Source organism: Triturus cristatus, chromosome 4_1, assembly GCF_964204655.1.
Source record: "Triturus cristatus chromosome 4_1, aTriCri1.1, whole genome shotgun sequence".
Lineage (NCBI taxonomy): Eukaryota > Metazoa > Chordata > Amphibia > Caudata > Salamandridae > Triturus > Triturus cristatus.
Window position 1 is genome coordinate 1,043,502,871 of NC_140585.1, and position 25,463 is coordinate 1,043,528,333.

General features: G+C 49.0%; 1 protein-coding gene across 1 annotated transcript in view; it reads right to left on the reverse strand.

Annotated features, from left to right (window-relative positions):
- FBXL13 (F-box and leucine rich repeat protein 13) overlaps positions 1–25,463 on the reverse strand; it is a 1,209,524-nt gene that overhangs the window by 356,787 nt on the left and 827,274 nt on the right. Inside the window, exons 14-15 of the mRNA XM_085654020.1 lie at positions 14,651–14,771; positions 14,392–14,554 (exon numbers count right to left, since the gene is read on the reverse strand). Of these exons, the coding sequence (XP_085510146.1) occupies positions 14,392–14,554; positions 14,651–14,771 (284 nt within the window). The remainder of the gene's footprint in view (positions 1–14,391; positions 14,555–14,650; positions 14,772–25,463) is intronic.

The following is a 25,463-nucleotide window of genomic DNA, read 5'->3' on the forward strand; positions in this document are numbered from 1 at the left end:
AGCTTGCTGTGTTTAACACTCGGTATTCATACTCACATCGTACCTTGATTTGCCCATTCTGTTTATGCTTGGCCGGCCCACTGGGTTGTAGGCATCTCTACATTGTTCTATTTAATACTAAATATGTTAAACTGAAAACATGTTCGCTTATAGCACAATGTACCTGACTTTATGAATGTAATACGCAAGTGACTTTAACTAAGAAATGTAACATAATATATCAGAAACATGGATAACGTTAGATTTATGCTATTTGTAAATGAATTTTTTATGCTAATGGTTCAGACTATATAATGAAAAAAACTAATAAAGTATGTTTTGAACAAAATAAGAGTGCATCACTCCTACTTGATTCAGAGTACAAGGTTAATGCTTTCTGAAAAATCGTTCCTGAGAAACCAATAGAATGTAGACTTCAACTTAGATAATTACTTTGACTCATACCCTCTCCACACAATAAAATTGGATTTCAGGCATGTCCAAAAAGTAGTAATATCTAACTGTCCTCAGAAATATACTTATGAGTCAGAATTTTTCAAGATAGCGAATGAAAATTACATCAGAAATGTAGGTCAAATTAATTTAGAGTGCTCAGATTAAATTAAAGTATGTGTGGAAGGATTCAGGTTATTAGCTGTGGGGAGGGGAGGGTAAGTACCCACCTCAATTAATAATCACACACCAATAAGCAGCCCCAAGAATTGGTAACCCTAGCGATGATCTGAAGTTGACTGACCAGGTGAATGTTGTAATTGTTATAAGTTTGTTATGATAACTGGAGCCTCACTCATATACTGCCCTGTACTGTGCCGACTATATGTAACACAGTTAACCTGGATATTACATATATCTTGTACATGGAATAATAAAATTAAAAAGAGTTTTAAAAGAAAAAAGTCATTATCAATCATTGTTAGGGTGAACCAATAAAGTCACTAAATAAACCTGAGCTCAACCCCCTGGTAACTACGGCACAGAGCAGACGGGTTTAATTTAGAGGCCATGTGTAATGTATTTACGCAAAAACAAACAGTAACAGTAACAAACAGTTACTGAAACAGTAACAAAGACCATATACAAAACAATAAAAATCCTGCAATGAATTAGAAACATAGAGAACAATTTAATAAACAAAATGATATTGAGATGAAAAAATCTAATCAGGAAAACAGGAGAAATGTTTTTGTTAAAGTTTTAGTTAAAATAGCCTCAAGTGCCAATGATAGTCATTAGTCATTTTAGAAAAGCAGCGAGGCACAATTTGACGCTGACCATGTTTGAGTGTAAGTGAAATACACTAACCAGGTTCGTCCTGGTCAAAGATTTTACCTTCTGACGTTAGTCCTTTAAGTCCCAATCCACCACAGCATTACACTTTCGAAGCCCACAAGACCTCAGGGGAGGTACTTGAGACTCCCAGGGTGGCAGGCAAAGAACAACAGGAGAGTCCAATCCAAGTCCAGTTCCCACCGGTTAGCTGGACAGTTACAGGAAAAGGTCTCTTGAAGCTTTTTATGTCCCTGTAGCTTTAACTGGAGGTCAGCCTTATGACCATTGGAGTCCACTTCTTTGGCCTGGGTACAAGAGCAAGCAGGTCCAGTCCACCAGAGCTCTTCGCAGGTTGCAGATAGCAGATTCAGTCCTCTTCAGATCTTCCTTAGGTCGAGGAATGATCTCAAGTGGGCTCCTGGAGGTGCCACATTTATACGTGGCACGAGCTAGTGGGTGGAAATGACCCTTGGGGACACCTTAACCAATGGAGTAAAGACTTCCGGGGCTAACACTACCCATTTTTGGCATTTTCAATATGACTGAAGTTTTAGGCCAAACTAACCTTGGTCTCTGAGGGATGCGGTTGTGTGTGTAGAGTGTACTGTGGTAATCCTGCTGTCCTTCCACATCTAACACTATTTTTAGGCAGTCCCTGTACCTTCCAACAAACTCAGAGACAGAATTCTAGTAAAATCAAATCTAAGCTTTCAGCAAGCAGACAGTGCATAGACACAAAGTGTTTTGAAATTCTGCTTCCCTCTTTTAAAGTGTATCTCAGATGTTATATGTTAACCCAACATACCTTTCAAAGAGGATGTGATACTGTAAAGTCAAAGAGAGTTCCACTGTGATTGGTGCCAGACTAGTTGGCAGTACAAACGAAGGGCCCTGCCCAAGTGTCAGCTATCATCTGCCTGTGACGGGGGGGCCTCTTTGAAGCGCACTCCAAGTGTAATATGAAAAATCACAGCAGACCTGTCAAGCAAGATGAGACATTCAAGCAGGACGTGAAACTTTAATGAGATCTTCCCCCACCCCCAGTATATCTGCGGGGGCTTTGTCAGGCAATCCTGCAATTGGGATAGTAGGGCTATTAGTAGGGCTGGATGCACTCCAATGCTTCTTAACAGGCCAGAAACTAGGTACCAGCAGTCAAGTATTTGTAATCGTTCTCCTTAAGGGTTGTCAGAGGCCCTAGTGGACACTGGGGTAACAGGCGATCTCAATGAAGTCACAGCTGAGCAGCAATGTCTGCCCCAGGTCTTTACAGGAACCTCCTGAGGCTTTATTCTCATTGTCAGCTTCTGGAAGTCTAACTGATTCTGAATCGGAGGAACATGAGGTGGGTGGTGCCCCTGCAATGGCTTAAGGATTAGCTGTCTGTCAAGGATAGAGAGAGCAGCCTTGCAATGAACATCAGTGGATTGAAGGGGCGATCTGGCTCTATCACAACCCCCCAAACTGAAGAACTGGTAACATTAGCCTTTGCTTAGGGGACACTTGACTCTATACCGGTGTCTGAGGATGAACTCTGGGATCCTGATGGTACAGAGGTCACCCTCACATATACATCTCCCCACCTCAGGAGTCGGTCGCCTCTTCAACTTCACATGCGGGTCCCCAGGCAATACAAGCTGCTGAGGGCGAGGCAGCGGCTACTTATATGGAGCCCACCACAGTTGCGAACAAGTTTGGCTCCCCCACTTTATCGACCATCTACAACTACTTACTGCAGCACAGGGAAGAGTATTGCAAGGACTCTCTCACCCTAAAGACCATGCATCTTAAGACATGAGTCACCTGCTCGGATTTCTGCCATGAGACAGTGGCCAGACAGTGGCAGCTCTGAGAATATATTCCTGCTCTTCAAAAACTTGGGGCTACAGTTTCATTAATGGAACCGGCCACATTGTAGATTAAGTACAAGGGCCAAATGTATTTTTGCTTTGACACTTTGAAAGTTATAATTCCCTTACAAGAATGGCAGTCAGTGAAGTAATGCATAATTGGCAGGGTTTCTATTGATTGGCAATACATTCTCTATCTGGCTTCATGAGCAGTCAGCATGATGTATAGTAATGCTTTCTCGTTTATATTCTCTTGTCACATCTGGGGGTTACAGGAAGGAAGGGGTTGGTTGTTTTGGGCCTTATTGTGCTGTTTCTTCTTTCTTTCCTCTCTACATCTTAGCTGGAGACCCCCTCTTGGGGGTTTGCTCTCCAAGGTAGCTTGCAGGGTTGCATATTTTTGGGGGTCCAGTGGGTGGGGTGGGGGTGGCCCTTGTATGGGGCCTTGGTTTTGTGGAGACTTGAGTGGGGGCAGTGTGGGAAGGGTTTTTCGGGAGATGTGGGGTCGGGGTATAATGTCTGTATAGGTGGTTGCATTAAAACAAGAAGTAGATGCTGGCAGGGGTCTTATGGAAAACAGGAAAGCTTGGAAAAAACTAGTAGTTATGTTATAACATGCAGAGGTCATCTGCCGAGGGAGGACTGTCGCCTTGGTTCAGTTTGGGGTGTGTCTGGCCAACGAGCCACTCTGATAATTGCTAACAATACTAATGGTCAAGACCTGCACATACATATTCTTTTTTGGAATGTAAATGGGATTAAACTGCCCCATAAGCATAGGTTAATTAAGGGGGAAATGTTTTATTTATGCCTGTATATTGTCTGCCTACAGCACAGCAGTTTCACCTCACCAGGTGGCAAACTGTGCTATTGGAGGTTCTGGGTTACCGGGGGCATTGTGCCGCTTGTTTCACTTCCGCTTAGAGAGGGGTGGCTCTCCTGGTGCAGGACAAGAGCTGGGCTATGGTGGGGCATAATCTGGATCCTAATGACTGATGACTTATCTTGACTATTACCTGGGGAAACATCCAATTAACTCTGTGTATTGTCTAGGTCCCTAATGAGGATGACTCTGGTTTCCAATGATTTGCTGGCCAAGCTTCATCAGTGGCCTGATCCACTGATACTCTGTGGTGATTTTAATGTTGCTTTTCACCCTGGTTTTGATTCTTCACACTGTGGGAAGCCGCGTATGGCTCCTCAGGTGAAGCAGCATCTTAGGGATGCTTTGAGGCAGTTAATGAGTTCCTATGCACTTCCTGATGTTTGGCGGTAATGTCGACCCAGGGAGCCTGAGTCTACTTATTACTCAGCTCCTCACTACTCATGCTCAAGGATGGACATGTTCCTTGTCAGCCACTTTATACTACCCCTCCCCTTTGTATTCGGTTGAATCTGAGAGCGATCTGGGACCACAATTCACAGTTTTTTTCAGCGGAACGATCTTTTCAGTCTTATTGACCTCGGACGTTTGATGAGAGGCTTTTATTTGCCGATGAATATATCCATTTTATGAATAAGGAACAGAGGGGGTATCTGGAGCTTAATGTTGGTTCTACCTCTACTTTAGTGGTATGGGATACGCTTAAAGCTTGTTGTAGAAGAGGGTATACTATAAAATATTCCTTGCATCACAGAAAGGAGCAGTGCAAGAAAGAGGCACACATACGGTCTTTCATTGGCCGATTGGGATATTGCCTGCCACAGAGTATAATCAGTCAGGACAGGAAAATGTTTCTGTCAATCTTAGACCAACTTACTATTGTCCAGGCCGCTCTTAGGGGGAAACTTTGGGACAGGTCAGTCAAGAAGATTCAAGCTAAATGCTTAACTACTTTTAAAAATAATGAAGAAATAGGGCAAATACTTTCCTTACGGATCAAGGACAGAGCCAGAGCAAACTATTCAGAAAGTTCTCAATGATAGGAAGAACAGGTCAATGACCAAGGGCCAGATGTACGACCATAGCATTTTGCGACTCGCAAATTGCGACAAATTGCGAGTCGCAATTTATGAGTCGCAAAATGCTATGTACAACAGTGTCTGAGACACTATTTGTGATTCCCAATGGGGTCGCACTTTGCAGACCACCATGTCTGGGACTGCTTTGCTGCTTTATCAATAAAGCTTTTTTTATTTTTAAATGCAGCCCTTATTCCTTAAAGGAAAACGGGCTCGATTTAAAAAATGTAAATTAAACTTGTCAATTTCATTTTTTAAGGACAGGCCCCTGGGGAACCCTTCCCATTTGCGAGTGCCTTACCACCCTTCTGAGAAGGGCGGTAAACTGCGAGTGTTTTGCGACTGCAATTGCGCTTGCAAAACATTCATACGTGAGTTCTGGACTCGCTATTAGGTAGGGACGCCCTTGGCACGCCCCTTCCTAATAGCGAGTCGCTAATCCTATTTTGCAAGTCGCTAATTTATTAGCGACTCGCAAAATAGGTTTAGTACATTGGCCACATGTTTTTTGCTGTCGCAAACGGGCCTAAAACCCCTTTGTGACCACAAAAAATGGTCGTACATCTGGCCCCAAGTGCTTTTTCTAGAAGAATTCTAGAAGTTCTATGAGAGACTGTATTCAGAGGATGGTTCTGCCTCAAAAGTTACAATTGATTAATATTCTAGCATGTACCATAATCAAGAGATGATTGGGATATAGCGGTCCGGCTTGGAGAATCCAATTACACTGCTTTAATCTGAGACCGCAGTTATTTAACTTCCGTCCGGCCCAGAACAAATGCCCCTTGAGTTTTATGTAGCCTTTTTACATATTCTCACTCCTCTTTTACGTGACCTTTATAATTCATTTGAATCTTGGGACAGGTGCCTAAATTTTGCTCAGAGATAAATATTGTTATCTTCCCTAAGAAAGGGAAAGACCCTATGTTGTGTGGGTCGTATCGACTGATCTCATTAATTATTGTTGATTTAAAAATCTATCCTCGAATCTTGGCCAATAGATTATCTTTTGTGATTTCGGGCTTGGTTGATGAGGACCAGCATGGGTTTATACCAGGTAGAGATACTACCGCTCATGTTAATACGTCTATTGCTGCTTTGAAAGTTGGGCCGGTCGAAAGGAGCATGGTCAGAATGATATTGCTTGATGCAGAAAAGGCATTCAACAGCGTCTAATGGGCATTCATCTGGGCAGTGATTGGTGCCTCTGGTTTTAGTCCCCGGTTTATCAACCGGGTTCAGCAATTGTATTAAGGGCTGACGGACAGGGTCTTCTGTTCAGGTACCCCTCTTGAACCCCATAACGATCACCAAGGGTACTCGGGAAGGGTGTCCTTTATCACCCCAGTTGTTTGCATTATACATCGGGCCTTTTATTCAAGCATTAAGAGTAGCTGAAGGTATACGCCCGTTGCGAATATATCGGCGGTAGCTTAAGGTCTTAGCCTATGCGGACGATGTGGCCATTTTGACCTCTATCACTTTAACAGCAATTGATACAATTGCTAGTAAATTTGGCCTTGTGTCGGGATGTAAGCTTAATATTGATAAGACTCAGGTCCTGACTAATGTCTCTGGCTTGGGACAAGATAGAAGCTTGGTACAGTTGTCAACATATCTTGATGTTCATCTATCATTATAAATGGAAGAAATAATTGAGCTCAAATATGGTGAAATCTTTACAAGGAAGGTAGAGACCTTTGATAAGTGGAATAGACTACATTTGGGGATAATTGGGAGATGCAATTATCTCATTTTTGTCAGGTGCATACCTCTCTATCTCTCTAAAACTATTTTCATAAGATTGAGGCGTACTGGCAAAAATTAATTAGGAGTTATAGTAAACCTAGATCCAAGATACCGCTTCTTCAACTGCCATGGGAGAGCAGGGGGTTCTCCTTACCCGACCTTCGGGTTTACTACCTGGCTGCATTCATGTCTAGATTAGTCATGGTTCTTGGTATGGAGCCGTGGTTATTTTCAGAGTATTTGCCCTTGGGGTGACGACATTGCTCCTCATGTTGGTATAATCCTCACAATCTAATTTAAAGGACTAGGTTCAGGGTGGCGATAACTTCAGATGATATTAAGCCCACTAATCTGCTGGGAAAACACTTTTTGAATGTTTCAAGCGTCAAATCTCATCATTTTAAGTTTATAAAAGATCTTTATCTTACGCCTTATGGTCTTTATACTATGAAGGTTAGACAAGGCGCAAAATGTTTTTGATGTATGGCTGAGCAAGCGGAGGGAGTGCATATCTTTGCCGTCAGTTAAACTTTATTGGGATTTAATTATAGGGATCCTATGCTCTGGTGGTATGAATTTTTTAACACTGGTTTTCTTTAAAACTCCTTAATTGATGATGATGAGAATCTGAGACCCTCTGAGGGGGATGCTTAGTCATTTTCAGTTTGATTATGGCAGGTCATGCCCTATCATCACCCACGTCAAAATTATTTTTCTGTTTACTCTGCAATAGTTTGTTAATCAGACACACCCTGTACTTTAAATGATCGCTACTACAGTATTTTGTTTCATTTAAAAAAAAAAATGGTTTTCTCGGATGATGGCATGTGCTCTTTCTCACAGTGTGATTCTATTTGATACATGTGTGTATCCTCTGTGGAACTAATACCTACTCCCAAAAAACTGGAGAGTCGGTATTAAAGGAAAAATGTGTGAATTATAATGGTTGAATGAGATACTTCTAAGTCTATTCTAAGTGTTTAGAGTAAAAACTGGCCGATTGGTGAAGTTGGTGATTAGGAATTATGGACATTGACAACATCTGTATCTGGCCTGCCACTGAAACCAAGCTATACCCAACTGGTGAGCCCTAACAAGGGCGAAATCAGTCTTGGATTGTTTGTGTTCCAGTGCAGGGAGGACCTGGCCTGGCAGTTTGGGGTGAACTCTTCCTATTGGAGCAGGGTCAAGATTGATGTGCATATGGCTGGGTCAAAACTGAGGTGGCATGGTGTGGAAAATAACTATGCACTGGGATGCATGCTGAAGTAATTACCAGTGGCTGAGATTAATTCAAGCATTGAATCCTTCACTTCTTTGTGTACTTTAATGCGATTCCATAAGTGTGACGGTTATGCCCAGACGAGGGTCCCGCTCACACTGTGGCACTGGAACTAAGCTGGTCTTGGGTTTCATGTGTTCCAGTTCAGGGAGGGCCTGGCAGTTTGGACTTGATTGTTTCTACTGGAGAAGGGTAAAGACTGTTTAACATATGGCTGGGTCCAAACCGAGATGGCATTGTGCGTAAATTTAGAGCTCTCCCTAGTGAGAGACGCTAGGGCTGCGAGCGTTTTTACCTGGAACTTACTAGCTGGCATAGGTATCTGTGAAAATTGTGATTTAAAACTGCTAAAAGATCGTTTTTATAACTTTTTACCTGGGGGTTTTAAATTGAATAGTTAGCTGGGGAATTGAGTTAGGCACACTGACATTTCTCCAACACGCTGATCTTCCTCTCTCTGCCTCGCCCAGCCGTCTTGTGTTATTTGCTGTTGGAGGCGGTGGGCGCCATCTTAGGTAGGGCTGGGGGTGCGCTCTAGTCGCTCCGCCCTCCCGCCCTCCCAGGCTATTTAGAGTTGCTCTGTGAAGCCCTCGCTGCCTATTTAGAGCTCTCCCTAGTGAGAGACGCTAGGGCTGCGAGCGTTTTTACCTGGAACTTACTAGCTGGCATAGGTATCTGTGAAAATTGTGATTTAAAACTGCTAAAAGATCGTTTTTATAACTTTTTACCTGGGGGTTTTAAATTGAATAGTTAGCTGGGGAATTGAGTTAGGCACACTGACATTTCTCCAACACGCTGATCTTCCTCTCTCTGCCTCGCCCAGCCGTCTTGTGTTATTTGCTGTTGGAGGCGGTGGGCGCCATCTTAGGTAGGGCTGGGGGTGCGCTCTAGTCGCTCCGCCCTCCCGCCCTCCCAGGCTATTTAGAGTTGCTCTGTGAAGCCCTCGCTGCCTATTTAGAGCTCTCCCTAGTGAGAGACGCTAGGGCTGCGAGCGTTTTTACCTGGAACTTACTAGCTGGCATAGGTATCTGTGAAAATTGTGATTTAAAACTGCTAAAAGATCGTTTTTATAACTTTTTACCTGGGGGTTTTAAATTGAATAGTTAGCTGGGGAATTGAGTTAGGCACACTGACATTTCTCCAACACGCTGATCTTCCTCTCTCTGCCTCGCCCAGCCGTCTTGTGTTATTTGCTGTTGGAGGCGGTGGGCGCCATCTTAGGTAGGGCTGGGGGTGCGCTCTAGTCGCTCCGCCCTCCCGCCCTCCCAGGCTATTTAGAGTTGCTCTGTGAAGCCCTCGCTGCCTATTTAGAGCTCTCCCTAGTGAGAGACGCTAGGGCTGCGAGCGTTTTTACCTGGAACTTACTAGCTGGCATAGGTATCTGTGAAAATTGTGATTTAAAACTGCTAAAAGATCGTTTTTATAACTTTTTACCTGGGGGTTTTAAATTGAATAGTTAGCTGGGGAATTGAGTTAGGCACACTGACATTTCTCCAACACGCTGATCTTCCTCTCTCTGCCTCGCCCAGCCGTCTTGTGTTATTTGCTGTTGGAGGCGGTGGGCGCCATCTTAGGTAGGGCTGGGGGTGCGCTCTAGTCGCTCCGCCCTCCCGCCCTCCCAGGCTATTTAGAGTTGCTCTGTGAAGCCCTCGCTGCCTATTTAGAGCTCTCCCTAGTGAGAGACGCTAGGGCTGCGAGCGTTTTTACCTGGAACTTACTAGCTGGCATAGGTATCTGTGAAAATTGTGATTTAAAACTGCTAAAAGATCGTTTTTATAACTTTTTACCTGGGCGTTTTAAATTGAATAGTTAGCTGGGGAATTGAGTTAGGCACACTGACATTTCTCCAACACGCTGATCTTCCTCTCTCTGCCTCGCCCAGCCGTCTTGTGTTATTTGCTGTTGGAGGCGGTGGGCGCCATCTTAGGTAGGGCTGGGGGTGCGCTCTAGTCGCGCCGCCCTCCCACCCTCCTCACACCCTACATAATGTGCATCCCTGCCAGACGGCGCAGCGGGCTGGCGCAGCGGGCGCGCCGGATGCGCGCCGAAGCCGCGCCAAAGCCAAGCCCGTCTGCGCCCGTCCGCGACCGGACACGGCCCAGGGCCCCAACCCCTGGCCCTGATCGTAAGCTGACCTGGAGTAGGAGTGACTTAGTAAGTTTATCCTCGATCGTGTGCACCCGAGGCCACCATAGTGTAAGGGTAGGGGAGAATGAAGGGTGTAGCTATTGTCAATTCCGCTTTAGCTCAGCCCTACCAGACACCAGGGCAAGTAATCCCTCGCTGTCCTGCGGCCTCGTTAATGTTAGGTCGCTTAGCCGTCACAAACATGACGTTTATGACCTTCTCACTGATAAACATTATGATCTGCTGTTTATTACCGAAACGTGGCTAGACGCCAATTCTGATCCTGATACCATTCAGGCTTTACCTGATGACTATCAGATGGTGCGCCTGGACAGACCGATAGGCAGAGGAGGCGGGATTGCGATCGCCTTTAAACAACAATGGCCATGCAAACTAGAACTAGTTGACCTGGCGGGATGCGAAGCGGGTGTTTTCACCATAGCAATTGATGGGAGCATGACTAGAAAGGGCCTGATAATTTATCGCCCACCGGGACCTATGGCCAGTTTTAAAAGAAACCTCCTAGAGTGGGTCACAGAAACAGCGATCAGGAGGGACAAGTTTTTGCTGTTGGGAGATTTAAATATCCACCTGCAAGACGCACTAGACAAAGGAGCAGTGGAGTTCCGGGAAGAACTTCACACCCTACAGCTAGAGCTAAAAGGTCAGCTGCCAACACACAACCGTGGGCACCTGCTCGACCCAATATTCGCCAATTGGGAGGGTGTTTTAGCCGCTCCCCCAGTGCCCTTGCCCTGGACAGATCATTTTCTCGTTCCGTTTACTATTTACTTGTCTAAGCATATAGCTAGCGCTCCCACCCCTCTTAACTACCCTCGACGTAGGTGGGCAAGATTCTCCCTGCGAGAGTTTAATAAGGCTCTTACCGTGGAAGGGCCCCCAGGAGGAAATGACGTGACAGCGGCAAATAAATTGCTGAATGACCGTATCACGGCTGCTCTGGACCACACAGCCCCATTGGGTTGGTCTAATAAAGCTGTCCACAGACAAAGAACTGCTCCCTGGTTCAGCGAGGCGCTGCGCTGTGCCAAAAGGGACTGCAAACGAGCAGAAAGACAATGGAGAATGGCTTATGATGATCGGATGAAAGAGGCTTACCTCACAAAACGACGATCCTATCATAATAAAATCCGTAGAGAAAAAGCCACCTACTATGCAGATAAAATTCACGTGGCGGAAAACTCGGCTAGGGAATTGTTTAGCATATATAAATCCCTTTCCACCCCAATAACCGTTACTCGAGATGAAGATTACTCAGTAACAGCATGCAATCGCATTGCTAACTACTTCGGAGACAAAGTGCGCAAGATTTACTCTGCTTTTCCCGACACGCCACCCTTAGCGGAAGAACCTGCAGATTTAGCAGGAGCTGAAGCTGACTCAGATCTGCTACTTCATTTCACCACTCCTCTATCGGAGGATCTCGTTAAAATCTGCAGATCCGTCAGATCTGGCTCCCCACGCGATCCTGCTTCCCCAAAAAGGCTGAGTGACAGCATAGAGACACTGGAACCTTACATCAGGCATTTGCTAGATGTCTCCTTTCGATCCAGTTCTCTACCTGTGGACTGGAAACAGGCTGTGGTGCTTCCCCTCCGCAAGAAGCCTAACATTGGCCTCGATAAGCTGGATAACTTACGCCCCATCTCTCTCCTGCCATATTTTTCGAAGGTAGCAGAGAAGGTGGTAAATAATCAGCTAATGAAATATGTGGAGGACAGTAACCTTCTTCATCCGACTCAATTCGGGTTCCGGCCACGCCACTCCACCGAGTCTGCCCTTCTTAGGGCCTCCGAAACTCTCAGGCAGGGTGCTGACGAGGGTCAAACCATGGCTCTCATCCTTTTAGACCTTAGCGCGGCGTTCGACACTGTGGCACATTCCATCTTGCTACAGTGTCTGAGCAAAGGTGGGGTGAGAGGGGCAGCGTTGAAATGGATTTATTCATTTCTCGCAGGCCGAGGCTTCCAAGTGAGGCAGGGTGACTATTACTCTGAGCGAATTGCTCTGGACCAGGGGGTGCCGCAGGGCTCGTCCCTGAGCCCAACACTTTTTAATCTCTACGTAGCCCCGATTGCCTCCTTGGTAGAGAGCTACGGCCTCCGAATGGTTTCCTATGCCGACGACACGCAGTTGGTGATCTCCCTGTCGCGCGCACCCGATCTTTCGGCGGACATCTTCAGAGCCTGTATGCAAGACCTAGCTGCCTGGATGTCCGCAAACTGCCTTAAGCTTAACGGAAATAAGACCGAGGTGCTTGTCGTAGGGGGAGACCGATCGGCGTGGACGTCGGCATGGTGGCCTCCATGCCTTGGCTCAACACCTATCCCATGCCTGAAAGCAAAGAACTTGGGCATTTGGTTCGACTCCGACCTGACCTTCGGCCCTCAGATCAACCGGGTGGTCGGATCATGCTTTGGGACCCTCAAAAGTCTCAGGAAGGCATTGAAGTTTTTACCTGTAAAGGCCCGTCAAACCCTTGTGCATGCACTAGTCACCTCAAAGATGGACTATGGCAACCTCCTCTATCTAGGGACTCCGAAGAAGAATCTGAGCCGTTTACAGGTCTTACAGAATGCCGCTGCTAGGCTAGTACTTAGACTACCCAGAAGAGCCGCATCCTCGGTGGCCCTTCGGTCCTTGCACTGGCTCCCGATCAGAAGTAGGGTTGATTTCAAAGCACTCTGCATGTGCCATCGGATCATCAACGGGTGGTCTCCTCTCCCTTTGAAAGGACTGCTGACACCTTATGAACCGTCCCGCTCCCTCAGATCTTCTGGCTCGGGACGCCTTGTTGTCCCCAAGGTGTCCAGAGCACGGATGGGCGGAAGATCCTTTAGGTACCTTGCAGCCGTCAGATGGAACACATTACCCTTAATATTGCGTCTTGAACCATCTGAACTAATCTTTAGAGCCAAGCTCAAAACTACACTATTCGAACAGTAAAGTATTCCACTTCTGTAGGTTCCAGTTAGCAGCCGCTCCTTAGCGCGGGGACACGCCGCTGTGCATCACCAAGCGCTTTACAAAACTCCCTAAATAGAAATAGAAATAAAATGATGGTGGACTGGGATACTGTTCTGGTAATTACTAGTGGTTGAGATTAGTTCTAGCATTCCATCTAGCACTTTTTTAAATACTTCAGTTTATGTGATGGTGTTACTTACGAAATGTTGTTCATCTATATATTCTATTTATTTAGCAAAAGGGCTGGTAACACTGAGCAAAGCCTTCCTCTGTATCATTTATTATTATTATTTTTGAGTTTTATATAACGCTAGCTAGACACGAAGGTATCAGAACGCTTTACAGGATATGTGAATAAGTACATCAAAAGAATAAGGTAGTGGTATTAGCAACTGTTTAAACCCTGAATAAGTCAGGTAACAGCATCAAATGATCCTGTTGATGGGTTTGGATCGTTGGAAAACATAGATCAGCTTGTGAGTGTTTATAGATCTAAAAAGGAAAATATCTATATGGCACAAGCATGGTGGGGTAGCTTCATAGAGCAGAGGCCAGAAAACAAAGAATCTAAAACAGCAATTTAAGACCTAAAACAAGCAAAGTGATTTATAAGGTCTAGTGGAAGGGAGAAAGTGAAAGAAACACATCGTGAAAGGATCTGGAGCAACTCATTACTTTGAAAAGAGATCCGGGAGCAACCAAGCCAATGGAAAGTGAAACTTGATGCTACAGCAAAAAAAAAACAAGGACAAATATATTTAACATTGTTTAGCCAGGCACCCACTACTGTACTTCTGCCACTGGATTATTAAAATGAATGTCTCAAACAACAGCCCAGGTATAAAAATAGGAACGGATATCAAAATCAAACTGTGAATGGACACAATCCAACTAGTTTCAGTAAGTACATGTTAAATATAAAGTGCATTCAAAAGAAACACAAAAGAAAAATGCTATATCCAAAAGGCAGATTTCTTACAAACTTCAAATATTTCTCACTCATATGCACTCCTAAGTGGACAATACACTGGGATAATATGTAGATGTTGGAATCAATGTATTAAAGTGCACTCTTTAATCTTTGCACCACAGTCTAAAAAATCCAGGATTTTTTAAGCACTTTGAAGAGAAAAAGTCAGTGACAAACAGATAACGTTCAATTACCTTACACAGTCCGCGACATTAAGTACGAAGATGTTCTTCAAAGAAGACATTGCTTTAAGACTGTTATCTGTTATCTTCTGGCAATCAGCCATGTAAATGTGACTAAGATTCGAGCAGTTTTTGCTGAGCAATTTGAAATTTGCATCTGTAATACGACTATTACCTGTCGAAATAAATAAAAGCTGTTAATAGAAGTCACAATCTCCACAAAGACAAAAATACTGCTGGCTGTAAAAAACTTCAACATGAAGACGCCAACCTTCAATTCTGATTTTGGAAAGCTTCCGGCTTTGGAAAATTGCCTTAAACGAAGCATCAGAAAGGTGCGGGGAGCCAAGAAGCGAAACGGATACAATGTGCTGGCATTTCTCAATTAAAGCCTTGGAAAAACAAAAACAAACTGTTATTCTACATGTAATAAAAACAACAACTGTTTCATAAGAATCCAAGAACCTCAGAGCTTTTTCTCATACTTTAGTTTTTGGCAGAAGGACAGAGAAATACGTTTGGCTCATCAGACATTGTTTTCAAGTTATGTTAGGTGAAAATCCTAGCTGGAACATATTGTCAATCAATTTTCTGTCAGAAAATGTTAACAATTAAAGGCAGGGCCCTCTGACCTCAACTCTGTTGCTCTTGGCAGAAGAAAATTCCACCAAAAATGTTAGTGGATAAGATGCTTTTGAAACTGACTTTCACTTTGAATAACAGAAGTGTGCTTTGTGCCATATTGATCTATGGCAGAAGAACTGGACATGAGGGCATGATTTCACAGTATTAAACATGGTTGATCATTATTTTATTCCTAAGAACATGTGTGAGGTTTTGGGTGTATTATATGGAAGGCTATGCGGCCTTACCACGGAATACACTCACAAAAACGGTCTTGGGTCCAATCAGGCTCGTTTAAACAACCTAATAAACTCAACCCTGGGTAGCTATGGCTTTTAGCAGCAAGGTTCGAAAGAAGGAACTTAATGTAAAGCATTTAACAATATCAAACAACGAAATAAGAAAGCCACAGAACATGTCCTTGAGCAAAATCCATTGGAGGGTTCCAAAGATACAGATTTTTACAAGGTTTTATCACTTTTTAATTTAATGACAAACAAGCATTCGTCAATTTAAAGTTTACAACAAAAATAAGGCTGCATCTTTTCTCCTGGATTCAGCTTGTTATCTATATCAAGTGCGATGTCAAGACCATCTATGGCAGTATCTAGTGATATAATCTAGACAAAGGACCACTCCTGACAAGTGGTCAAGGGGCAGTCCTTCTTTATTACATTTTGTTGGTTTCACCCCTCATCAGCCAGGATAGCTTGACTCCAGTGGCATGCAGAGCACCTTTGTGGTCAATGCAATCCCTTATTCCCTCAGGGTTTCTGTTAGCTCAACAGTCTGAGAGAAAGACGTAAGATATCTCCTCTGTGACTTTCAGGTGCGTGGAAGTGTGGAAGTGTGCAAAGAGAAGATGAAGCTACGACGGCCCAGCTTCACGGCGGGGTAGATTTCCATTGCAACTCTGGACGTTTATTAATATCACAGAAAGCAAGACTTTGGTATCTTGGGCCCAAAAAGCTAATGAAAGGCACATTCACCTTATGCTATCTTCAGGTGATACTGTGTGTACATTAGTCTAGGGTTTGATAAACCCATAGAAAAAAATAGCTCTGTGGAATGATTTATTCTCTTGAAATTCCACTTTAAATTACTTTGGAAGTTTTGAACTAAAGATGAAATTGTTTAATGTACTGCTCTTCGCTTTAATATCCATTTACAAACCCTTACTTCAAGGCACCCTCGGAGGCAGTGTTCCTCAATAATACTGCTTGGATATTTCTAAATACGTTCACATAGGTAGCACCAACAAATAAGGGCTTCTACGTTCAAGTAGTCCTCCTGTTTTGCTATGTGCTGGGACACCGAACATTCTACCAAAGATCCGGCTATAACACTGATTGTGGGAGCCGGCCTCGTGGCGTGGTCCTGTTCCCCCTCGCCAAGCCGCACGAGGTCCCATGCACCTCGGGGCTCCTCCATTTTGGATTATACGTCACTCCACGTGACCACCTGCGTGACCCCGCTTCACCCGGCCTCTGTCCCAGCGAGGCCCGACATCAAGGCGCCAACCCCTGGCCCGGGGCATACCACGTGAACCCTTCCCACTACCGGCGGAGGGCAGTATCGATGGGACCCCCTACCGTCCTCCCACACCTAGGTGCGATCGCCCCACAGCTCTCTGGGGCCTGGCGCCTCTCCTGCTGGGCGTCTGGCCGCTCCCTACCCGGCCTCTCCGCCCCCTCCGGGCGCAAGGGTCCGGACATCAAAGGGCTCCAGTCCTATATCTGGGGCGACCCGACAGCAGGACAGTAGTTGTATCCTGGAGTCAAGAGCCCTGCTGATCGGATCGCGGCTGACCCTACGGAAGAAGACTCATCCTGAAACCCACCCTCTGAGCCCTGCTGACGACGTCGCGGCTCCATCGTGCTTAAAGACCTTCACGAACCTTTGGGGCCCTGCTGACGCCGTCGCGGCCTGACCTTGTTGAACTTTACCATCAGAGCCCAGCTGACCTCGTCGCGGCTCTCCACGTCCGAGCCGCTCCGAGACCAGCACTCAAGGTCTGGCGCAGAGCCTTCCTGTACCTGGCTGGTACTAAGACTGTCCCGCTACCTTATCCCTCTAAAGACATTGAGACTCTTATTGGATCCCTCGATCCCACTGTAAATATTGAACGTACTACTGTTGATAAAGAACCACGTTAAGCAACTGATACGGAGTCCTGTGTGGTGGTATTACTGGGCCTAGTACGAACATAGGAGAAGGACCTCCCCTAGGGGGCTTCTCAGCGGCGCTCGGCTATAACTTTGCGGTAGGAAGGTGCCCCGGAGTAGTCTCCCCGACGCCCCGGCGGTCCTCCCTCCAACATTTGGTGGCCAGCGACAGGATCCGAGCCAGACGCAATCGTACAGGCCAGTAACTCACCCACTACCTAACCAGACGGAAAGAAAAGGGAACCATGGACGGCCAAGAGGCAACCGTGGCCGCAACCTTCCAGCCGGAAAGGTTGGAAGAATACACCCACAAAAAACTGAAACAATTCTGCAAGGACAAAGGGATCCCAACCACAGGATTGGGGACCAAGGAAGAAATGCAGAAAGCCCTGAAAGCCTGGGCAGAACCCGAGACCACTCCACCCCGAGCCGAAGGGACCTCGGCCCGGGACGGAAACCTGCCAACCCCAACCCCGACAGATGGGGGGCGAACCGTCCCAGAAACCAGCCTTTCCCCCGAAGAAATGCGAGAACGGGAGAGGGTCCGGACACACGAAATGGACCTCGCCCGACTCCGGCTGGACGGTGAGCTCCTACTGGCAGAGAAGAAAATAGCCTTGGAGCAACTACGGCTGCAAGAGGAAATCGAGGAAAAGAAACGGCATCGGGAACTAGAGGAGAGACGGCTAACCTTCGAGCACGAGAGGAGCCTCAAGGAACTTGAACTAAAAGCTAAAACGGGGGAGACCAGCACCCCCGGAGCCCGGGACGCTCTGCCACTGACCGAGCCAAAGGTTCACATCCCCAAGGATGTCGTCAAGGAGTACTATAAAAATGACGACATCCACCAATGGTTCCGAGCGTACGAAGTAGCCATGACCTCCCATCGGGTACCCCGGAAGGATTGGGGTGCCGGCCTATGGGGGAGGTTCCTCAGCGAGGGCCGGGATACCCTGCTGCAACTCCCCGACGCGGTGATGACATCATACGACCACATGAAAGAAGCCCTACTCTCACGCTACGGACTATCACCCGAGATGTACCGGCAGCGCTTCCGGGACTGCAAGAAGCTCCCCGGTACCACGTGGGTCGAATACGTGGACTTCTTCAGCCGAGCATTGGAAAGATGGATCAAGGGAAGCAAGGTCACCTCATACAATGAACTGTTCGACCTCATTGTCTGGGAGCACCTCGCCAACAACTGCTTTGTTGAACTAAGGCAACACCTCCTGGACAGTAAACTGACCGAGCCCCGGAAGCTCGCCGCCGAAGCAGACCGATGGGTCAACACCCGGGTCCCCCGGAACCCCGTGGGGGACTACCAACGGAGTACCACGGGACCTCCCCGCCAGCGAGGCGGAGGAGGGGGGTCCCACCGCAGTCGAGAATTCCCGGCCGGGCCGCCCAGAAGCCCGCCACGAGGCCAAGCCACCAACCACATGTCCCCGACCATGGGCCGAAGGGGGACTCCTATCGCACGGCCTGGACCACGACCGACAGTGACCTGCTTCGGCTGCCAGCAGACCGGCCACTATGCGAGCGACCCGGCCTGCCCCGTGAACCGACGGAACGGGACCGCTGGGCCCCCTCCCCGGCAAATAGTCGCCGCAGCCCTGGGGGAGGGAGAAGACGAGGAGGAAAACCACGACGGCGGGTCCCCCGAGTGGGAACCAGCTGCCATGTCGCTTGTATGCCTGGGCTCCCGAGAAATGGTGCCCCGAGCTGCCATCCCAAGCAACACCCAGAAGTACCAACAGTGGGTCACCATCAATGGACGACGGGCCGAGGCCCTCCGGGACACTGGGGCCAGTGTGACCGCTGTCCGCTGCCACCTGGTGACCCCCGAACAAATCCTGCCGCATGTCCTATGCCCTGTCCGGACCGCGGACAACACCGAGAGCATGTGCCGGATGGCCAGGATCCCCTTCGAGTGGGGAGGAGTGTCCGGCACCCTAAAAGTGACTGTCCGCCACGACGCCCCAGTAGACTGCCTCCTGGGGAATGACCTAGAGAGCTCCCCCTGGGCCCAGGTGGAACGCCGAGAGCATCTGGGGATGCTAGGACTGCCCGAGTGGGCCTGCGCCACCACCCGGTCCATGACCGCCCAACCAGCCGCTGCCACGACCCCCGACAAGCCGACGGGCCCCGAACTATCAACCTCCTCCGGCACGGAGGAACCTGACGAGGAGGCCGGGCCGTCCGAACTTTCTACCGACGAGGCCGCCTCCCTCAGCGAGATCCCCGAGCTGGCCCAGTGGCGCCACGACGGGGGCCCCACCCGCGAACAATTCCAGCAAGAGCAGAAGGCCTGCCCGTCCCTCGAGGGGGCCCGACAGCAAGCGGCCACCCAGGCTGCGGGGGACCCCACGGGAACCCACTGGGTCTATTGGGACAATGACTTATTGTATAGCGAGCAGAAAGTCGCCGAACTAGGGGCCGGCCGGGTGTTGGTGGTCCCCCTCCGATTTCGAGAGTTCCTCCTGAACCTGGCACATGACGTGCCCCTCGCCGGACACACTTCGGGCGGGACAAAACGTACAGCCGCCTAGTGACCCATTTCTATTGGCCCCGAATGAGAAGAGACGTGGACCATCACTGCCGGTCCTGCCCGACCTGCCAAGCTAGCGGGAAGACTGGGGGTCGAGTGAAAGCCCCCCTACAACCATTTCCAACCGTCAACACCCCGTTCGAACGAGTGGGGATCGACATCGTGGGGCCCCTCGACCCCCGAACCGCCCTGGGACACCGCTTCATCCTGGTACTGGTCGACCACGCCACCCGATACCCCGAGGCCATCCCACTCCGCACCGTGACAGCTCCAGTGGTGGGTCGGGCCCTGATGGGCATCTTCTCCAGGGTGGGGTTCCCCCGAGAAGTGGTGAGCGACAGGGGTACGAACTTTATTTCAAAATACATGAGATCCCTCTGGCAACAATGTGGGGTCACCTATAAATTCACCACCCCTTACCACCCCCAGGGGAACGGACTGGTCGAGCGGTTCAACAGAACCCTGAAGGGGATGATCAAGGGCCTGGAAGAGCCCCTGAGGAGAAGATGGGATGTCCTGCTGCCCTGCCTCCTGTTCGCCTATCGGGAGGTACCACAGAAATCCCTGTGCTTCAGCCCCTTCGAACTATTGTATGGGCACCCCGTCCGAGGGCCCCTCAGCCTGGTCAAGGAGGGCTGGGAGGCGCAAGTCCAAGATGCCCCTCCCGACGTCTACCGGTACCTCCTGACCCTGCGGAACCAGACTCGGAAGTTCCGGGCCCTGGCAGAAGCCAACCTCGAAGCCAGCCAAGAAGACATGAAACGCTGGTATGACGAAAATGCCTCAACCATCAAGTTCGAGCCGGGCCAGCAAGTCTGGGTCATGTCACCCGTGGACCCCTGCGCCCTGCAGGACAAGTGGACCGGGCCCTTCAAGGTAGTTGAGAGGAAGAGCCCCGTCACGTACCTAGTCGACATGGAGTCCCCGAGGAACCCCCTCCGGGTCCTGCACGCCAACCAGCTCAAGCCCCACTTTGCCCGAACTGAACTAAGCCTGCTGCTGGCTACCGACGATGGGGGCGAAAGTGACTCCGAGCCCCTACCAGACCTCCTGGGGTCCTCGGGCCAAGACGGCTCCTTGGAGGGCGTCCGCCTCTCCGCCACCCTGACACCAGAACAGCGCCATGACTGCCAGAAGCTGCTGCAACCGTTCGCTGCCCTCTTCTCTCTCACGCCCGGGGTGACCCCCTGGTGCGTCCACGACGTGGATACGGGGGACAGCCCCCCTGTGCGACACCGCGCTTACAGAGTACCTGACCGAGTCCGAGCCTGCATACAGACCGAGGTCGCCAAGATGCTCGCCCTCGGAGTCATCGAGCCGTCCGACAGCCCGTGGGCCAGCCCGGTGGTCTAGGTGCCGAAGGCCGCTGCCCCCAGCACTGCCCCGGAACTCAGGTTTTGTGTCGACTACCGGGGCCTGAACGCAGTCACCAAGACCGATGCCCACCCCTTGCCACGAGCAGACGAGCTGATCGATCGCTTAGGGGCCGCCCGCTACCTAAGCACCTTTGATCTCACCGCTGGGTACTGGCAGATCAAGCTCACTCCCGGCGCCCAGGAACGATCCGCCTTTTCCACCCCCGATGGGCACTACCACTTTCGGGTAATGCCCTTCGGTATGAAGAACGCCCCAGCGACCTTTCAGAGGCTCGTGAACAAGGTCCTGGCCGGACTAGAAGCCTTCAGTGCGGCCTACCTCGACGACATTGCCGTCTTTAGCGACCACTGGGCCGCGCACCTAGGACACCTCGGGGAAGTCCTGGCCGCTCTCCAAAGAGCGGGACTCACCATTAAGGCCAGTAAATGCCAGATCGGTCAAGGATCTGTGACCTATCTGGGCCACCAGGTGGGGAGTGGCCAGGTGGCGCCCCTCCAATTAAAGGTCGACGCCATCCAGGCATGGGAGCCCCCCGCAACCCAAACCGCTGTCCGGGCCTTCCTAGGCCTCACAGGCTACTACCGACGATTCAGCAAGGATTATGGCAGCATTGTGGGCCCCCTTACGGAGCTCACTTCCAAGAAACAGCCCAAGGTAGTGCACTGGACGCCCCGCTGTCAGACCGCTTTTGAGGCCCTCAAGGCGGCCATGTGCGCTGCCCCTGTGCTACAGGCCCCTGACTACAGCAAGGAATTTGTAGTCCAGACCGATGCCTCGGAGTACGGGGTCGGGGCGGTCCTCTCCCAGCTGGACGCCAAGGGCCTCGACCGACCTGTGGCCTTTATCAGCCGCCGACTGCTGCCGCGAGAACAGAGGTGGAGTACCATCGAGCGGGAGGCCTTCGCCGTGGTATGGGCTCTCAAGAAGCTCCGGCCCTACCTTTTCGGCACCCACTTCCGGGTCCAAACTGACCACCGGCCCTTGCGGTGGCTCATGCAAATGCGGGGCGAGAACCCGAAGTTGTTGCGATCGTCCATCTCGCTGCAAGGGATGGACTTCACTGTGGAACACCGGCCCGGCAACGACCACGCCAACGCTGACGGCCTGTCCAGATTCTTCCGCCTCGGCGAGGAGAACCCCCAAGGAGATGGGTGACTCTCCCTGCCTTCAGCTGGGGGGGACGCGTGTGGGAGCCGGCCTCGTGGCGTGGTCCTGTTCCCCCTCGCCAAGCCGCACGAGGTCCCATGCACCTCGGGGCTCCTCCATTTTGGATTATACGTCACTCCACGTGACCACCTGCGTGACCCCGCTTCACCCGGCCTCTGTCCCAGCGAGGCCCGACATCAAGGCGCCAACCCCTGGCCCGGGGCATACCACGTGAACCCTTCCCACTACCGGCGGAGGGCAGTATCGATGGGACCCCCAACCGTCCTCCCACACCTAGGTGCGATCGCCCCACAGCTCTCTGGGGCCTGGCGCCTCTCCTGCTGGGCGTCTGGCCGCTCCCTACCCAGCCTCTCCGCCCCCTCCGGGCACAAGGGTCCGGACATCAAAGGGCTCCAGTCCTATATCTGGGGCGACCCGACAGCAGGACAGTAGTTGTATCCTGGAGTCAAGAGCCCTGCTGATCGGATCGCGGCTGACCCTACGGAAGAAGACTCATCCTGAAACCCACCCTCTGAGCCCTGCTGACGACGTCGCGGCTCCATCGTGCTTAAAGACCTTCAGGAACCTTTGGGGCCCTGCTGACGCCGTCGCGGCCTGACCTTGTTGAACTTTACCATCAGAGCCCAGCTGACCTCGTCGCGGCTCGACCGAAGCGGACCTACCACCGGAGCCCTGCTGACTGTGTCGCGGCTCGACCGAATCGGAACTACCACCCGAGCCCTGCAGACGCCGTCGCGGCTCTCCACGTCCGAGCCGCTCCGAGACCAGCACTCAAGGTCTGGCGCAGAGCCTTCCTGTACCTGGCTGGTACTAAGACTGTCCCGCTACCTTATCCCTCTAAAGACATTGAGACTCTTATTGGATCCCTCGATCCCACTGTAAATATTGAACGTACTACTGTTGATAAAGAACCACGTTAAGCAACTGATACGGAGTCCTGTGTGGTGGTATTACTGGGCCTAGTACGAACATAGGAGAAGGACCTCCCCTAGGGGGCTTCTCAGCGGCGCTCGGCTATAACTTTGCGGTAGGAAGGTGCCCCGGAGTAGTCTCCCCGACGCCCCGGCGGTCCTCCCTCCAACACTGATCTTATTCTAAAACGAATGCCTACACCGTGCCTCTGACAGTTCTGCTCCAGATTGTACTCATGCAACACCTTCTTGAATGTGATTCCATGCTTTAAGCAACCAAGAAAAACCTACCTGGTGGTCCTCTCAATGCATATTTTTTTCACAAACCCTTGTCCATTTGCTGCACCGTGGATAGAATAGAAAGGAATATGGGACAGCAATTCTAAATCTACTCTGCTGTTCGAAATGAGGTTATTCACTATTGACTTGACATGTGCCTGCATCAGCCCCCTTCCTAGACCTATTTGAGCTGGATCCTTCTGGAAATACCAACATCTGTAGATTGTTTTCACAGCTGTTGGGGAGACCAAGGAATTCATATTTAATTGTGTTATGTGGAATTTGTTTTTAGAAATGTGAGGTTTGAGTAAAATAGCTTTAAAAGACAATTTAAACTTATCAATAATGCACTACAAAGCTCTTTAATGATTCCGTCCACTTGTTGGGGACAGTATAGTTAATTAATCAGACTTGATAATACTTGGGCACTTGAGTGGTCTCGTTGGTACATCAGATGGCCTATGCTCATCCACACTTCACGAAATCCTGTACTACACACACTGAAGTCCGAGACTACGCGATATGCAGATTAGGCCATGAAGTTCCTTTTGTGTATGTGAAATAGTACAATAGCACTTTACTGTCCCAGTGCCGGTGCTGACATTGGACATCCTGGACAGTAGCACTACCACACTGTCCAGCACATTGATCACGAATGGCAGAAATGTTGCACCCCATTTCCCTTGGAAAGCAAATTGTGTCCAATTTCCAATCCTCTTTTTTGGCAGCTGGAATGCTTTAATGCGACCAACAATATCAGTGCCCCGCTCACTCGTATTCCCTGCCCGCACTGGTATCTTAAGTAAAGAGTGGATACACATCGCCTTTGGAATGCAGTTACATCAGCACTTGCTTCGGCTGCCTTGCCCGCACCCTTTGCCCTATCCTTCTCCTGCTGTTGCTCATGGTGTTTGGGTCTCTCCTCCTCTCAGGGCCCTAAGGATCGCCTCAATCATTACACAAACCGTTCACTGTCCCACCAAGAAAGCTGGCAGTCTGTTTTAAAGACGTGTTGAATCTTTAGGACAACCAGCTTGTAGTAACTTGCCAGCATATTTGTTATTTACAGTTCCTGCCTTCCCAGCCCGTGGAGATGGGCTGCATAATCCAGTTTTAAGGGGCTATGCACAGCATATAGCTTTGATTTCATAGGACTGGTGAAGGTTTTATGGGCAAACCTTACTCACTGGTACACATATATAATTTGCAATTATCAAATCTAGCTCAGAGAAGATCTTACATATACCTACATGGACATAATCAATACATTCTTTATTTTGAAGCTAGTGTACCTACAAACAATGTTACACAGGGATAGAGACAACATTCCATAACACAATGTGTATCTGTAAAGACTCTTTCACGCTTGGGCCTCTTGACGCTCAAATAATAAATGTTTATTGTCAACTAACCCATAGGACTCTTTTAATCGACCTCGGAAGCATGCAAGGCTGACGAAACCCGTGACTCTGAGGTCAAACACAGATTCCTGAAGTGGATGCATTAATCCATTGAGCCACCACACCATTCCCATTAAACGTTAGGAACGTCATTCTTTACCACTGTATGTATCGACATAGATAATGGCTATAATGTGAACCTGGCTAAACCAAGCTAGCACGGTAGAAAAGGTTAAAAGTACCTTAAAAAAGGAGAAGACGGACAGTGGGGGAGACTGAGGAGACAGTTAAAGTGTGGGTAATCTTTGATATGGCAGAAGGGCTCACACCGCCCGTCTCGGTGCACCGGGTTGAACCCTTCGACACCACCGCCCCTAAGACTGCCTTGAGCTCGGGGTGACCACCTAACCACTGTTAAGAAATTCGCAGTAACAGAGTGTCAACTCTGGTGATTTATGGTTTGAACAGATGGGATTGATTGACTTAAAACTTGATTGAGGACTTGGAATATGACGTTGATGTGATTGATGACTTTGTGATGACATAACTGATGTCTGGCCTGATTTACGATGTGAGTGATATTAACTGCCGTCTGCGATGAAACTGTGGCCTA